This window comes from Kogia breviceps, chromosome 15 (genome assembly GCF_026419965.1).
Source record: "Kogia breviceps isolate mKogBre1 chromosome 15, mKogBre1 haplotype 1, whole genome shotgun sequence".
Lineage (NCBI taxonomy): Eukaryota > Metazoa > Chordata > Mammalia > Artiodactyla > Physeteridae > Kogia > Kogia breviceps.
In genome coordinates this window covers 60,743,668-60,760,794 of record NC_081324.1, presented here as the reverse complement: position 1 = coordinate 60,760,794, position 17,127 = coordinate 60,743,668, and the positions used below count along the sequence as shown (strand labels likewise).

Genomic DNA, 17,127 nt, shown 5'->3' with positions numbered 1-17,127 from the left:
GGGCAGGGGCTTCCCTGGTGGCGCAGTGGTTGAGAGTCCGCCTGCGCCTGCCAATGCAGGGGACGCGGGTTCGTGCCCCGGTTCGGGAAGATCCCACGTGCCGCGGAGCAGCTGGGCCCGTGAGCCATGGCCGCTGAGGCTGCACGTCCGGAGCCTGTGCTCCGCAACGGGAGAGGCCACAACAGTGAGAGGCCCGCGTACCGCAAAAAAAAAAAAAAAGGGAGCAGAGAACTGGAGCTGCGTCTGAAGGGGACAAGATGGTGGGTCAGTGGTGCTTCTTCCATATCCTGAATGATGCTGGACCAATGTTTCCAGCCTCCGTGAGCTCCGAACGGCAGCAGGGAGGCCCGGGCAGGTGTGGCCCGCAGTCAGAAGCCCAGCCAGGTTCCAGGACCACCACCCCCACCACCACCCCCACCCCCGCCCCCCCGTCCCCAGCCTGCTCCTGCCCTATTGAATCAGAATCTACGGAACTGAATCCTGGAATCTGAATTTAAACAAGTGTGCTAAGCAATTCTTATGTTCATGGAACTTTTAAAACTCCTAAAGCGAGGTGATCTATTTCTTCTTTTACTTTTCAAGACTTGTTTGCCCAAAATTTCCCACCAGGCCCAGGACAAGGCCGTGCAGTCTCTGGCAGGCTCTCCAGACTTTCTGAGAAGAAGGTTTCTTTTCTCTCTAGACCCCAGGCCAAATGTGCCCTCATCAGAGCCACCTGGAATTAGCCCGAGGCCTCGTGTTACTAGTTCAGAAGCCTGGGACCCACCCTACTCAGCACGTATCAGCAAATGGTCACTGTCCGGGCTCCAAGCTGGCTGTGCTCCTCCAGCTGGCCACCTCCGGCCCTACACAGTCAGTTCAGCACAGGTTCTCTGATTTTCTTTCAACTATGTATGTTCCTAAAATGTCCCTAATCTGCAACGCCCCCTCCCAGCATCAGCAGATGGTAAGGAGAAGGGAGGTGCCCCATCCCCTAGGCTCCATCAGGAGTCACACACACTTCTCCCCAAGGCCTGTCCTCACTGGGGAGGGAGGGGGCAGGAAAGCAGGGAAGGGACGTCCCCGGAACACCTGCTGTGCACAAGCTGGGGACAGTCTTCTCACACATAGTATCACCAACTCCGGTTTGCTTCCTCGCCTGGGTTCAGAGAGACCACACATCACTCCAACTCCACAATAATCTGAGCCTGAGGAGATTCTGTCTAGAATTCTTCAAGATATTCAGGAAAATCTCTCACAAAGATCAGGAGCCTTAAAAAAAACACCCAAACTAGAAGTCCTGAGTTCCTCTGACCAGATGCCTGTGAGGGCCTTTCACGCTGGGGTGTGGTCAGACCCTTCTATCCTCTTCTGGAATATCGGTGGATGTGAAACCCACGGACCCCATGATTGGCATCTCCCCTGCGAAGCACTTCTGCATACAAACGCCTCCAGCAAGCTGAGTCAAGTTCAGGGAGTTAATCCCATTTCAAGTCCAGGCACTTTCAAAATATGCCAGGCCTAGCTCTACTCAAGGATTTACAAGCTTACACAACCAAAGTCTGTTAGGTGAGCCCGGCTCCCGCTACACACACACACACACACACACACACACACACACACACGCACACACGCACACATGCACGCGCGCACACACACCAAATCTACATACTCTCCTTCTCCAAACCCCAGTGAAAAAGAAACTATAGTCTTGTGGCAATTACAGAAGAGCAAAGTATTTTAGATTAGAGTAAAAGAAGGTTAAGCTCTAAATAAGGTCTGGGGTGGAGACACTTGGCTAACTCCCCAGAAAAATCGTACCGGCAGGCGGAATCTGGAGCAGCTGGATTGGTTGGCCAAGAACGCAATTCCACTGCCATGGAAAGGAGTCAACAGCAGGTGTCGTTAGGCTCGAAGGCCTATCATTTACCAGACTATTTCTGTCTAGCGGGAGAAAGTTTATCCTCTGGGCAAGGACCAATCCACCAGACTTCCCCTTCCCCACTTTCCTAAATGGGAGTTTTTAATATAGTTCCCGTTTTTCTTTTGTACAGTGGGTGTGGCGGGGGAGTGGTTAAATTCATCCTTTGGCTCAGTGTTTACAAAACTTTAGTTAATCATATATAATATACATAATATGCATGTATATGTGCACATATACATGTCCACACACACACACCACTGCCTAAGATTTACTTACTATTTTTATCTAAATCCAACTTTAACTGAAATTTGTACTGGGGTAGCTGTGGATTCACACGCAGTTACAAGAAATAATACTGAGAGACTCCTTGTACGCTTTGCCCTGTTTCCCCAAATGGCACCGTTCTGCAAAACTGTAACATCACACCCAGGATACTGACACCAGTACACTCCATCTTGTTCAGATTCCCCTGGTTTTACTGGTGCTTGTGTGTGTGTATTATCACTCGTGTAGGTTCGTGTCCTCCCCACAGAGAGGTGGACGTTTCCAGCATCACAAGGATGCCTCGTGCTGCCCTTTTACGTCCATGCTGTCCTTCCCGCCCCCCTCCGCCCACCTCACCCCGACCATAACCACTAATCTCCCTCTAATTCTAAAATGGTTTCATTCCCCAAAGTTATACAAGTGGAATCATACAACATGAAACCCTCGGTACTGGCTTTATTCACTCAGCATCTTTCCCTGGAGGTTCGTGCAGGTTGCTTGTACCCGTTTTGTTCCTTTTCACTGCTGAGTAGTATTCCATGGTGTGATGCACCCTGGTGTGCCCACGGAAGGACATCTGGGCTGATTCCAGCACAAATAAGGTTTCCGTGGGGACTTCCCTGGTGGCACAGTGGTTATGAATCTGCCTTCCAATGAAGGGGACATGGGTTCGATCCCTAGTCAGGGAACTAGATCCCACATGCATGCCGCAACTAAGAGTTCACATGCCGCAACTAAGGAGCCCGCTGGCCGCAACTAAGGAACACACATGCCTCAACTAAGACCCAGTGCAATCAAAAGTAAATAAATAAATAAATAATTTTAAGAAAAGTTTCCATTAACTTTCATGTGCAGGTTTTCTGTGAACGTAAGTTTTCATTTCTCTGGGATAAATGCCCAAGAGTGTGATTGCTGGGGCATATAGTAATTTTATATTTAGTTTTTAAAGAAATCGCCAAAGTGTTTTCCAGTACTTCAGCAATGTACGAAGGATCCAGTTCTTCCCCACCCTCACCCGCACTAGTCGTTATCCCTCTTTCTTATTTTAGTCATTCTGATGGTCTGATTATGACATTCAACATCTTTTCAGGGCTTTGCTCAACATCTTGATATTCTCTTGAGTGAAATGTCTGCTCATCTCTTTTGCCCATTTTAAAATCAGACTTTGTTAACCATTAAGTCTTCAGGGTTCTTTATGTAGCCTACATGCTACTCCTTTGTCAGACGTTTGGTTTGCAAATATTTGCTCCCAGTCTGTACATTGTCTTTCATCCTCTTCACACGGGCTTTCACAGAGCAAATGTTTTTAATTTTGAAGAGGTCCAATTGATCAATTTTTCCTTAGATACACTGGGCTTTTGCTATCAAGTCTAAGAACTCTTTGCCTAACCCCAGAGTCTCAAGATTTTCTCTTAAATTTTTTCTAAGAGTTTTACATTTTACATTAAAGTCCATGCTTCATTGTAGAGTAATTTTTATGTAAGGTGTGAGGCTAGGGTTGAAGTTCTTTTTTTCCCTCTTTTTTAAAGTTTGGCAGTTCCTCAAATTATTAAATACTGAGTTACCAAATGACCCCCGAATTTTACTCCTACGTATACACCCAGGAGAAATGAAAACATATGTCCGTATAAAATTTGTACATGATTATTCACAGTAGCACTTTTCATAATAGCCAAAAGGTGGAAACAACTTGAATTTCAACTGGTGAATGAAAAAATAAAATGTGATATATCCACACAATGGAATAACAGTCAGCCATGAAAATGAATGAAGTAACTGATACAAACTTCAACATGGATGGACCTTGGAAGTATGCTGAGTGAAAGAAGCCAGGCACAGAAGACCACATTTGTATGATTTCATTTATACAAAATGTCCACAAAGGGCAAATTAATAAATACAGAAAGGTAGATTAGTGGTTGCTAGGGGCGGGAAGGAGGTGGAAATTGGAAGTGGCTGTAAATGGGCATGATGCTTGTTTGTAGAGTGGAGATGTTCTGAAATGAGATGTGAGGCTGACTAGACAACTCTATACGTACACAAAATTCATTGAATTGCATACTTGAAACAGATGGGTCTTATGGTTTGTCAATTATCTCAAGAAAATATATTAAATGCTTAAAAATTTTAAATTTACTAGCATCAAACTGGGTTTTCTTGTTGAGTTAATCAGAGGTTTGAAGGAGAATCGCAAAGGGAGTTATGTCCTTGATTCAATAACAAGGAGAATTTAAGAGAGTTTTGTGTCTAACAAGAGATCCACATTCTACCCGTTAAACCACAACTACGGGAGCTGGAGAAGCCACATTCAGACCCACTGAGGCCAAAACAGGGGGCGTGGGCTCATGGGACAGTGACGCCATGATGTCACACTGGTAGCTGGATGTAGCGCTGGATCGTCTCCCTTTGGGGATGGAGTATAGATAAGCAGACAAAGCAGAATGTCTGCTGAGGAGAATACAAAACAGTGAATTCCACCCGGAGAAACGGTGTGACTTCGGTGCCAGCGGCCAAACCAACATGTCACAGACATCAGGCTGGACTTTTCCAGGAACTGCCCCTCTTCAAAACCACCCACCCTCCCATTCTTGTGATTATGGTGGGAGAAATCATCTGTCCCACCCACATCCCCTCCCTTGGCCACAAATGCTTTCTCATGAGGCAATCCTTTTATGGCAATGTAGAAACAAAGAGAGCGCCAGGCCAGGATCTTTCTAGAAACCAAAGCTGGAACGTATCAAATACCAGAGCTAAAGGCACCCCTGTTTTTTTTACCATGTGGATCCCAGTACCTTCCAAAAAGTTCCCCTTTTTCCTGAAATTTCAATTGAGTTTCAATTCCCTATAGGCAACAGTCCTAACTAATTCCATTCACATTTAAATCGTTTTCTGCGTAAATTGTCATCCATTAGTTCTCCCACGACACACAAGGCTTAGTTCACTGAAAGTCACAACTTTATCACAATTCGATGGTGTCAGATGAGAGCAAAGGCTTTCTCTCAGCAGAGGCTGCCTCAACCCACCCACCCCAGCTCCTTCCCATGACAAAAATTAAACCATTCATCTGGGAATTCTAGACAAGCAGGCTGTTTCAGGATTACTGCAGAAGGCAGAGATGTGAACTAAGTCTGGGGAGTTTAAAGATTTGTCCAGCCCCCAGAAAAACAAACAAGTAAGTGGTGGTTATGGCTGTTATTATAAACCAACCTGATGCAATATGATATAAAGCTTCTGAAATCCCAAAGAAATAGAGCAATTTGGCAAAGGCCATCTTAAGGGCTTTTGCAAGATCTATTCCTGTTGTTCATTACACTTTGGTTTAATTATGTTTGGATTAGCAAAACCTGAAGCATGTGTCATTGTCTTTACGAAAATCAACTACTCGAATTGCTGAGAATTAAATTAACCAGGGGATGGAGACAACACAAATTCACTGTTTTCTTTTTTACTTCAGTTTTATTTAGTAAAAATAGTTAGCTTATCAGGCTAGATAAAGCTATCATCACAGCTCTAGTCTACGCAGACTGGGTCCCTACAAACCTCTCTCCTGGCAGAGGAAGTTCAACATCCAGTGTCTCTGGGGGAAGCCAAAATGTTCACATACAATGCATCAAATTCAGATCTTAGAACAAAACAGTGAGATCGTATAGACTGGCTACATCCTTAAGTTAAAGTCTAGAACTAAAACAAGCAGGGATGCTGTGGAAAATGTGAAGAATTCTAACCCTCCTCACCATTTGAAAATGTTACTAAAATGGTAATAGTAGTAATAATGACAAAACAGAAAAGGTAACAATAAACAATAATAAGGGAATTCCCTGGCAGTCCAGAGGTTAGGACTCTGTGCTTTTACTGCAGGGGGCACGGGTTCGATCCCTGGTCGGGGAACTAAGATCATGCAAGCCGTGCGGCGTGGCCAAGTAAATAAATTAATTAATTTAAAAAAATATTAAAACCATTCAGCCCAAAGACATCTAGAGTCAGGGGTGTAACTGTACTCTGTACAGGAGATTTGATTTAAATATTCATGAGTGGGTCCTCCCTCAAATGTGCATCTCCCTATTATTTTTCCCTCAATTCTACTCTGGTTGAATAAATACCACCTTGATCACCACAAGTGAATGACATCGATTAAATTATGACACCGAGAACGGACTTAACCACACAGTTGTGACAGCCTTTTACGCACAGACATTCGGGATGGAGGACTTGAACCGCACAGATATTTTTTAAATGCATCTTACCTAATATCTGAGAGGTCGCACTTGTTTCCAGCGATAGCCATCACAATGTTTTCTGGACCATGTTCTTTCAGTTCTTTCACCCATTTCTTCAAGGTATGAAATGAATCCTAAACCAAAAGTGTAAATCAATCTTGGGAAAGACCCATCAGTGTAATATTTGAACCATGTAAAAATACAAGCCCAATATAATTTAATGAAGAAAAACATCTTCAGGGGGCACACAAAGGTTAACATCCTACCCCAACCTTGGCACAAAATTTAATATTAGCTAAGTTATACTTACAGAGCCTGTAAAAAGTTCCCCTTCTAAAATGGAAACTTGAAGTTAAGATAATCATATCAGTAATTTTCTTTTATAAATAACATTAATGTTAGCCTTACCTCAACTTGAGTAAGACAAAGCAATAGGACTGAACCAATGTTCTTGCTTAATCAGAAAAGAAAAAATATATACGTACATACACACACACACGCGCGCACGCGCATAAACACACGCTTTATAGAGTCCTATTTTCCTAACTGCTCTTCCCTCACAATGACCTCCAGGAAACAGCCAAGGTAGCCACTCCATTTAGGAAGCAGTGGTCAGGAACTCATGGATGGTCACAGCATCGAATTAGTTAAAGCAGTTAACTAAGCTCAGTCAAGCAGGTCCTGAATGCTGAGTTCCAGGAGTGGGGGAAATGCCAGCAGACCACTGCCGTTATTCATTGACGGGTATCCTGGGTCCTCAAAATAATAACTAAAAATACACTCATCCCATATGCATGCAGACACACTATACATATATAAACATCATCCTTGGCGTTTCAAGTTGTATGATCGAAACACTAATAGGAAATAAGTATCTATAACCATCAAACATGCAAAATTTAAAAGTAATTTTCCTTTTCCTAGAAATCTGACATTCTGGAGACCAGTATTAGCAGGCATAACCTTGCCCTTACAAACAGTCGATTTTAAAAACGAATGATCATTGTTGTTTATTTAATTTAGCAGGTAGATTTGAAAGGCTTAGCTACATATAGATGAGAGAAACTCAAAATTTGGTGTTCACTCTCCCCAACCAGCATACTGTGGAATCTCACCCCAGGCTGCTGGTAAGACTCAGTGATGTCTCTGCCTTGGTCTTTCTAGGAGGATCACCATAAACAGCACCTAAATTCTAAAGGGGACCTTCTTACCTGTTTGGTAATATCATACACTATGACAGCTGCTGCGGATCCACGATAGTACATGGGAGCCAGTGAATGAAACTGTTTAGGAACAATGGATAGTTTTAGGCCAAAGTGAACATACTTTATGCAATCCCAAATTAAACATAAAATTATCACCCTACATCATCCCTATAGGATCCCTAGAATTTCCCCAGAATCCAGATCAGATGACAAACTTTCCTCCTCGATGGCACCCTCCCTTGTAGTTCATAAACCATGAAATTCATTCTTGGGAAAAACCAAAAATAAACGTTATTTTCAATGTTGCTATCCTATGAATTTTCTTTTCTCTACCGCTCATCACTTATCTAATATGGTGGACCCAGGGCAATCTCATTAGGATGATACAGCGATGAGAAGATGTTTGCCAAGGGAAGGAAAAGACAAGACTGGCATAAATCACACCACCCGGGCCTGGCTGCTAAGGAGAAACACTGCAGCAAGGGCATCTCGGCCCCCACCCTCGGGCCTGGAAGGCTGCCGTCCCACAAATTCACAACAAATGTGAACAGAGCATGTGTTGCTGGTCATGAGAATCATTCATCCCCAAGCAGGACAGATACTTATCCTGGGGATACATACAGATTTTATGAATATTTTGAAGAATATATCTTTAAATATATTTGAATATATCTGAAGAATATACCACAGAGGTGTTTTGAAAGACAATAAGAAAAAGATAACTCAGCTCAATAGAAAAATGAACAAAGGATATATAGATAGATAGATAAATCACAGAGGAAGAGTAATAAATTGCCAATAAATATTTTTAAATATGTTTCATGATAATAAGAGAAATGAAAATCAAAACAATGATAGGGTATTTATTAATTTATTAAGTATTAAAAAGATTGATCATATCCAGGGTTGGTGTGGGTTTGGGGCAGGAGACACTCATACACTACACAGGAACATATTTTAAGACCTGTTTATGGAAAGGTGCTCAACACCACTAACCATCAGGGAACTGCAAATCAAAACCACATGAGATATCACCTCGCACCTGTTAGAACAGGTATTATTAAAAAGACAAGAAATAACAAGTGTTGGCGGGGATATGGAGAAAAGGGTACCCTCATACGCTGTTGTTCGGAATGTAAATTGGTGTAGCCACTATGGAAAACAGTATGGAGGTTGCTCAAAAGATTAAAAATAGAACTACTAAATGGTCCAGCAATTCCTTTTCTGGATATTTATCTGAAGAAAACAAAAACATTAACTTGAAAAGATATATTCGCCCTCATGTACACAACAGCATTATTTACAAAAGCCAAGACATGGAAAAACTACCAGTGTCCATCAACTGATAAATGGATCATCAGTAAGATATGATACACACACACACACGTATACACACTCACACACACACACACACACCACACACATATATAAACACACCACACACACACAGGAATATTATTCAGCCATAAAAAAGAATGAAATCTTGCCATTTGCAATACCACGGAGGGAACTTGAGGGCATCATGCTAAGTGAAGTAAGTCAGTCTGAGAAAGATAAACACCATATGATCTCACTTACATGTGGATCTAAAAACAAAAACTGAATTCACAGATACAGAGAGCAGATGGGAGGTTGCCAGAGGCCGTGGGCAGGGGTGGGCATAACAGGTGAAGGTGGTCAAAAGGTACCAACTTCCGGGCTTCCCCACCAATGCAGGAGACATGGGTTGGAGCCCTGGTCTGGGAAGATCCCACGTGCCGCGGAGCAACTAGGCCCGTGCGCCACTACTACTGAGCCTACGCTCTAGAGCCCACGAGCCACAACTACTGAAGCCCGCGTGCCTAGAGCCCGTGCTCTGCAACAAGAGAAGCCACCTCAATAAGAAGCCCGCACACTGCAACGAAGAGTAGCCCCCGCCCTCCGCAACTAACGAAAGCCCCGCGCAGCAACAAAGACCCAACGCAGCCAAAAATAAATAAATAAAATAAATTTATTTTTTAAAAAAAGGTACCAACTTTCAAGTATAAAATAAATAAGTCAGGGGAGAGAATCAGTAGCATAGTGACTATAGTTGATAATACTGTATTGTATATTTGAAAGTTCCTAAGAGAATAGATCTTAAAAGTTCTCATCACAAGAGAAGAAATTGTAACTGTGCAGTGATGAATGTTACCTAGGATGTGAACTAGACTGATCGTGGTGATCATTTCACAATACATACATACACTGAATCACTATGTTGTAAACCTGAAACTAACATAATGTGGTATGACAATTATACATCAATTTTTTTTAAATGTCAAGTACATAGAAGCAAAGAACAGAGTGGTGGTTAGCAGGAGCTGAGGGCACTGGGTAGGGGTGGGTGGGAAGACAGTGATCAAAGGGGACGAGGTTGCAGCTATGTGGGTAAGTCTAGAGATGGAATACACAGTGCGATGACTGTGGTTGATAATACTTGAACCTGGAAATTTGCCAAGAGAATAGATTTCACATGTTCTCACCACTTAAAAAGGGTAACTATGTGAAGAGAAAATATGCTAATTAGCTTGACTGCAGTAATCATTTCACTATGTATACATACATCAAATCATCGTGTTGCACACCTTAAACATATACAATTTTTATTTTTTTTTAAAAAAAGAGATCTTCTTTCAAAGCTACTGTTTGGTAACATATAACAAAAAGTTGAAATGTGCATATCGTTTGACCCTAAAGTTCCACTTTTGTGATCGTCACACAAAGATCCTCATCCCTATGTGGTAAATGGGAGAAAAATATTCAAAACAACCCAAAGGTTCATCATAGAGAATTCATTAACGGTGTATGTATATCATGGAAATGCCACAACCATTAAAATGATGGTGAGGATTTTTATTTCTAGGAGAAGAGATCCTTGACACACCATTCAATGAAAACAACAGTCTCAGAGCAGCAGACGCAGCATAATATAATTTTGGGTAAAATGTGTCTGGGTGTGTCCGTGTGTATAGGCATAACATAATGTTTCTCAAAATGTTAACAGTGGGATTTCTCATCACAGGTACCTTTTCCTCATAAGAGTCTGTATTGTATAAATTTTTATGATGATTTTTAAGTGATTTTTAAATTTTATAAAAGCAGCCATATTTCAGCCATAAAAACTAATGAAATAATGCCATTTTCAGCAACATGGAGGTATCTAGAGATTATCATACTGAGTGAATGTAAATTAGACAAAGACAAATATCATATGATATCACTTATATGTGTAATCTGAAAGAATGATACAAATGAACTTATTTACAAAACAGAAATAGACTCACAGACATAGAAAACAAACTTATGGTTACCAAAGGGGAAAGGTGGGGGGAAGGGATAAATTAGGAGTTTGGGATTAACATATATACACTATTATATATAGAACAGACAATCAACAAGGACCTACTGTACAGCACAGGGAACTCTACTCCATATTCTGTAATAAACTATGTGGGAAAAGAATCTGAAAAAGAATGCACATATGTATATGTACAACTGAATCACTTTGCTGTACACCTGAAACTAACACAACATTGTAAATCAACTACACTCCAATATAAAATAAAAAGAAAATTTAAAAAAAGAAAAAGAAATAAAAAGCAGCCATATTTACTGGGGAGTCAGGGGGAGGGGGGGAGCAGGGAGAGAAAGTTCGGATCCTGATGTTTTTCTGGCAAACAACAAAACCATCGTTCATTTTTACTTCCCATGCAATACTTTTCATTGAAACAACACTGGCCAAGTTGAAATGATCCTATTTGGAAATTGGAAGCACATCCATAGTCGAGGATTCCTTTTACTGCAGGATGCTAGTGTGGCCTCACCAGAGTGTGCAAAGAAGCAGGCCACCCACCCCAGCCCCACGGCCCTCGTGCAAGTCTCCACCTTGATGAGAAACTGCCCTGCTCCTGTGTGTCTTTCTGAAAAGGGAATGGGTTGGATGGAGCTCAGGATGGACCCAGGAGTTCCCAGCTGGAGGACCATGGCTGCTGACCAGGAGTCACTGAGGACAGAGCCGTTCCATAGGCACTGGCTGCCCAGCTCTGTGTTTGTTGTCTTGTCAGGCACCAAAAATCTATTTTTAGTCCATCCTTTGGCAACGCACTCCAGATGCAGAAAACAAAATCAGAATTCCTGCCATAAAGGAGAAAAAAGCCATATATTTTTAAAAACATTCCTGCTTTGCTAATGGAAAGGAATACATATAAAGTGTCCTTTTAGCCCAATTATACAAAATGTCTATTTTTCCAAAATAGCCTCCATCTAAGAATGGTCCACTTAAACACTCGAAGCAGAAGAGTAAGTACAAACTGTATACACAAAGAGGAACAAATCGTGGATTTTCTAAGACAGAATTTGTTTTCAGCTGTAACACCGTGAAGTGAATCTGAAACGGTCACTGCTGTGCAGGTCTCATGAATTATTTACTAGAGCTTTGTATATAATGCATTACTTGCTCTTTCCTTCCTCCAAATGGAATCATTTTGAAATAAATCTGTTGATGAAGCCACTTAAACTTTATTACCAGGGACCTGGGGGTTTTAATGAGTTAAAGTTCGTGTCTCAGTTCCACAACCCAGTAATGCATTGGCCAAAGGATAATGCTTGTGGAGGACAAAAAGATAAATCACGTCTGGCCTACAATGTGTATACTTTTCCCCTACAAATAGAAAACAAAAGCCACAATCAGCTTCAACACTCAATATGACATCATTCCATTTCCGAGGGGTTGGAATTAAGACTGATGAAACACTCTCATAAAAGATTCTTCTAGAAACAAAGTTCTCAATCACAGGAGGTTGATAAAACTTTTTTAAAAATCTCACCTTGAAAGGTTATTTGAAAATCAGCACAATAGATGCCAATTCAAAATCCCTTCTTCCCTAACTACCCAACAAAATATCCAGAATGCCAAATTAAAGTGTTCAGGGCTTCCCTGGTGGCGCAGTGGTTGAGAGTCCGCCTGCCGATGCAGGGGACGTGGGTTCATGCCCCAGTCCAGGAAGATCCCACATGCCGCGGAGCGGCTGGGCCCGTGAGCCATGGCCGCTGAGCCTGCACGTCCGGAGCCTGTGCTCCGCAATGGGAGAGGCCACAGCAGTAAGAGGCCCGCGTACCGCAAAAAAAAAAAAAAAAAAAAGTGTTCAGATAATTCTCAGGTGACATTTGTTTAGAAGAAGCACAGGCATTGTGAACAGTCAATCTGTCCCTCAAAAGAAGAGGCTGTTTATGTCCATGTGTGTGACTGTAATTGCTGGATGTCTACAGGGTAAGGGCAAGGGAATGGCCTTCTCTGAGCTTCTAAGACCCTCAGCTTTCACAGGTGCAAAGTGCTGCTCTCACTTCCAGCAAGGGGCAAAATGATAAGTGGACATGACCTTTCTGGAAAGCATCTGGACAATGTATTTAGAAAGTCTTACCTAAATGTCCATCGACAGAGGAGTGGATAAAGAAGATGTGGTACATATATTCAATGGAATATTACTCAGCCATAAAGAAGAATAAAATAATGTCATTTGTAGCAACATGGATGGACCTAGAGATCATCATACTAAGTGAAGAAAGACAGACAAATACAAATATCATATGATATCACTCATATATGGAATCTAATTTTTAAAAATGACACAGATGAACTTATTCACAAAACAGAAACAGACGTACAGACAGAGAAAACAAACTTATGGTTACCAAATGGGAAATGTTGGGGGGAAGGATAAATCAGGAGCTTGCGATGAACACATGCACACTACCACGTATAAGATAGATAACCAACAAGGACCTACTGTAGAGCACAGGCAACTCTACCCAATATTCTGTGATAACCTACATGAGAAAAGAATCTAAAAAAGATTGAATATATGTATATGTACAGCTGAATCACTTTGTTGTACACTTCAAACTAACATAACATTGTAAATCAACTATACTCCCAATAAAATTTAAAAGTCTTGAAACATTCATATGCTTTGACTCAACAATTCCACTTCTGAAGGGGATGATCAGAGGTGGCCTTGAAGAAACCAGAATTCATTCTAGAATCATCAGTAATGCTGAAAAATTGTAATCAACCTCAATGTCTAACCATCAGGGACTGGAAACATAACTTTGGCTCAGCCATATGATGGAATACTGGGCAGCAATTACACTCAAGTTTCTGAAAAATATGAAATGGCACGTGAGGCAGGATGGCTTAGTATTTCCCAAGGAAGGGTTTTCTGCAGAACCCTGTGCCCTTGAAGTACTTTTTGGAAAAAAAGGTTTCTTGGTCATGTAAGTTTGAGAAACTCTACATATTACAATGTTCCCCTGGAGGTTTGCAGAGTTTTATTAGTACATGAAAGGCTCTGAAAATTTCCGTAGTAAAGGAACCTATTTATTTTGCTTTTAACTCAGAATTTTTGATTTACTTTTTACCTTTTTTCAAGTAATATTTATTAACATCTAGGGACCTAGTGAGTGTCCTGAGAACCCACCTTAGGGGCATAGGATGAAGACCCAAGGCGGGGTGTTGACCTGCGTCTGGCTCTGTACCGGTTTGGGGGTGGCGGTGGTGGGGCGTGGGTGGTGACAGCTCAGGTTTTCCCAGCTCTGTGAGGACACTCACAGTTCAAGGTGAGACAGGCTCTGCATGGAACCTCCTTCCCCTGCTCTGCTCTTGCCATACCTGCAAAACAAAGCTCCCAAGCTCCCTTCTTCCCATCCCACAGCATCCTTTTTTGTGCCTACACACACACACACACACACACACACACACACACACACACACACACACACACTCAGCACACAGGCAGAAAGTGTTATTCCAGGAAACCTAATCCTTTAGACCACCCAGTCTGCTTCAGGCAAAATTCCTTACACTCAGGTTGGTGGTGTCATAAATTCCACAGCAGCAAAATCCTGCACATCAAGGATGAGCAGTGGTGGAAAATACATGAAATTTCCAAACAAGGACAGGCCCCAGCTGGGCTCTCTCTCCCCAGATGAGTAACCCAAGACAGGGGGCTCTGGCATCGGGTCCTGGAACTTCAGGGATTGGTTGGTTTAGGATTTTCAGAGAACACTCTGTCCCTGGTGAGATGCTTCCACGCAGCCTGGGAGCCAGTGCTGGTCTGTCTCGGGGGCCAGCGCTCGAGCAGAAATTCTCACCCTCCCCCAGAACACCAGGGCCACGCACACTCAAGGGCAGAAGCCAAAACACATCCCAAGGTCCCTCAGGATTCAAACAAAGAGAGAAGTGGTAGAGGAAAATTCCTGACGTTCCGACATTCTCAGCTGGCAAAAGTTGAATGGAAAAACCACTACTGAATGTACTCTCTGTGTCATTCAGAAGAGCATTTCTAAGTTTTACACAGACCCTCTCTCTCCACAGAAAAGCAGAGGCCTATTTAATAAGCCTACTCAGATGTCCTAAAATCCAACAATAGGTAAAGTTTAAGAGAAAAGCCTATGAAAATGGTTATTTCTGAATAATGCCATTATAGGGAAACCATCACTTGTTTCCATATTTCCTAATTATTTTTAAAAATTTTTTAACAGGATACACTACTTTTGCAATGAGAGGGGAATGTTTTCCCCCTCTGCTTTCTTTTTTCTTTTAATGTGCCAGTTAATGTCAAAGGGCTTCCTCTGCATGCGGAGATCAAAGGGTTAAAGCAAAAGTCCCAGGAGGAAGCTGGGGTTTAGGGTCACCTGAGAAGGTGCGTGCCAACCTTCTGTAGCAGAAAATGATAGGACCAAATCCAAATGTCTTTCCACAAAAACGGTGTCGGCATGGGAGTAAGGGGAAGCGGATCAGTGTGTTTTAAAAGACAAGGTCATGAGCTGGCCTATTCTGATCCCTAGAATAATGTGTAAGACAGAAGTCAAGGTTTCGAAGCGCTGTAGCAATTCACGTTTCTCCCACCCATGAAAATCCCAACCACGGGGACCCTCAGCTCTCAGTCCAGTTGGCTGCGGGGGTGGGGAGCGGTCCTATAAGTGCAGAACCACGTGTGCCCCACTTGCCCCTAAATCATCGGAGGAAAAGTGGTGATGGGGTCACATCTCCCTCTCTCTCTCCTCCAGGCTCTGCGTACTCGGCCCTCTGAGCTTCCATGTCCCATCGTGGAGGCGAGTCCCCCATGGAGTGGGACCACAGAGCATCACCCGGGATCGTACCCGAGCTGGCGACCCCGCACTCCCAGGCGCCGGCCACCCCGGTGCCAGCAAAGCTGGCCCTCGATGCAGCCACGAGGAAACCTCCCCCCACGCCCCGTGCATCACCTTCCTGAGCCCAGGTCGGCCTCCCGTGACCCACTGTCCCAAAGCTTTCATCAGTGCATTTAGATGTCGCCGTGGCCTCCACGCTGGCTGCACAGCGGGGGCTGGGGGATGCTGTCTTTTACTGCCGGGTTGTGATTTTTGTTTACATACACTGTTGAATCTATTTTTAACTTTTTATCATGGAAATTTTCAAACACACACACAAGAGAGCAGAGTATAACGCACGTCAGTGCTCTTATCCCCCAGACTCACCACCCCTGACACGCGGCCCCTAATATCTGCCCCCACCTCACCGCCCAGACCACCCCCACCACTGGAGTCCAATGCAGCAAACACTTGACATCATATCATGTTAACTGTAAAGCAGAAGGACTTTTCTTCAAATATAAGTCAAATGTGTCACCTTCCTGTTCAACATGTCTAACTTAGCATAAAATCCACCCCCGGACTGTGGTGTCTAAGGCCCTCGTCGCTGGGGCACCAGGCCTGAACCTGCAGCCACAAGGAGTTGCAGGTTTTCCCCCAGCCTGGACCCTCCTCCACCCATACCCACACGGCTCGCCCCCTCCTTCATTCACACATTTCTCAGCTGCCACCTCCTCCTCCGAGAACCTTCGGTGACCCCCTATCTGGGCAGCAGCAGGAACTCAACAAACATTCAGAGACTGAACCCACAGGATGAGCCAGTAACCCTGTGCAGGCAGCCTAGACAGGGGGATGGGGTGGGGTGGGGGTGTTCCCATTCTACAGATGAGAAAACTGAGGCTCTGGATGATTACGTAAATTGCCCACAGACACACAGCTCTTAAAAGACCTTGAACGCAGGTCTTCTGACCCCAAATTCCACGCTTTTTCCACTCATCAGCTGATTCTCTGAAATGAAGCATTGCTTACAGAGATGAAGATACGGGTTGGCACTAACGTCACTCATTCATTGATCAGCTATCACCTGGACACCTGACACGTGACAGGGACCGTTCTAAGACATGGAGACTCACGGTTGGTAGGTAGGGTGACAGTCCCCAAAGGTTTCCACCTAATCTCTGGCCCTGTGGTGATGTTACGGTGCACAGCGACGGGGCACTGGGTTCCTGGCCAGATGATACTGGGACGGACAATTACCCTGGGTTACCAGGTGGGCCCGATGTCACCACAAGGGTCCTCTCACATGGAAGAGGGAGGCAGGAGAGTCAGAGAAACTTGAAGATGCTCTCCTGCTGGCTTTGAAGATGGACGAAGAAGCCACAAACCA

General features: G+C 43.4%; 1 protein-coding gene across 1 annotated transcript in view; it reads right to left on the bottom strand.

The window, feature by feature from the left end:
• Positions 1-17,127, bottom strand: part of RAB31 (RAB31, member RAS oncogene family) — a 111,939-nt gene that overhangs the window by 38,648 nt on the left and 56,164 nt on the right. Inside the window, exons 4-5 of the mRNA XM_059041277.2 lie at positions 7,596-7,667; positions 6,412-6,518 (exon numbers count right to left, since the gene is read on the bottom strand). Coding sequence (XP_058897260.1) covers positions 6,412-6,518; positions 7,596-7,667 — 179 coding nt within the window. The remainder of the gene's footprint in view (positions 1-6,411; positions 6,519-7,595; positions 7,668-17,127) is intronic.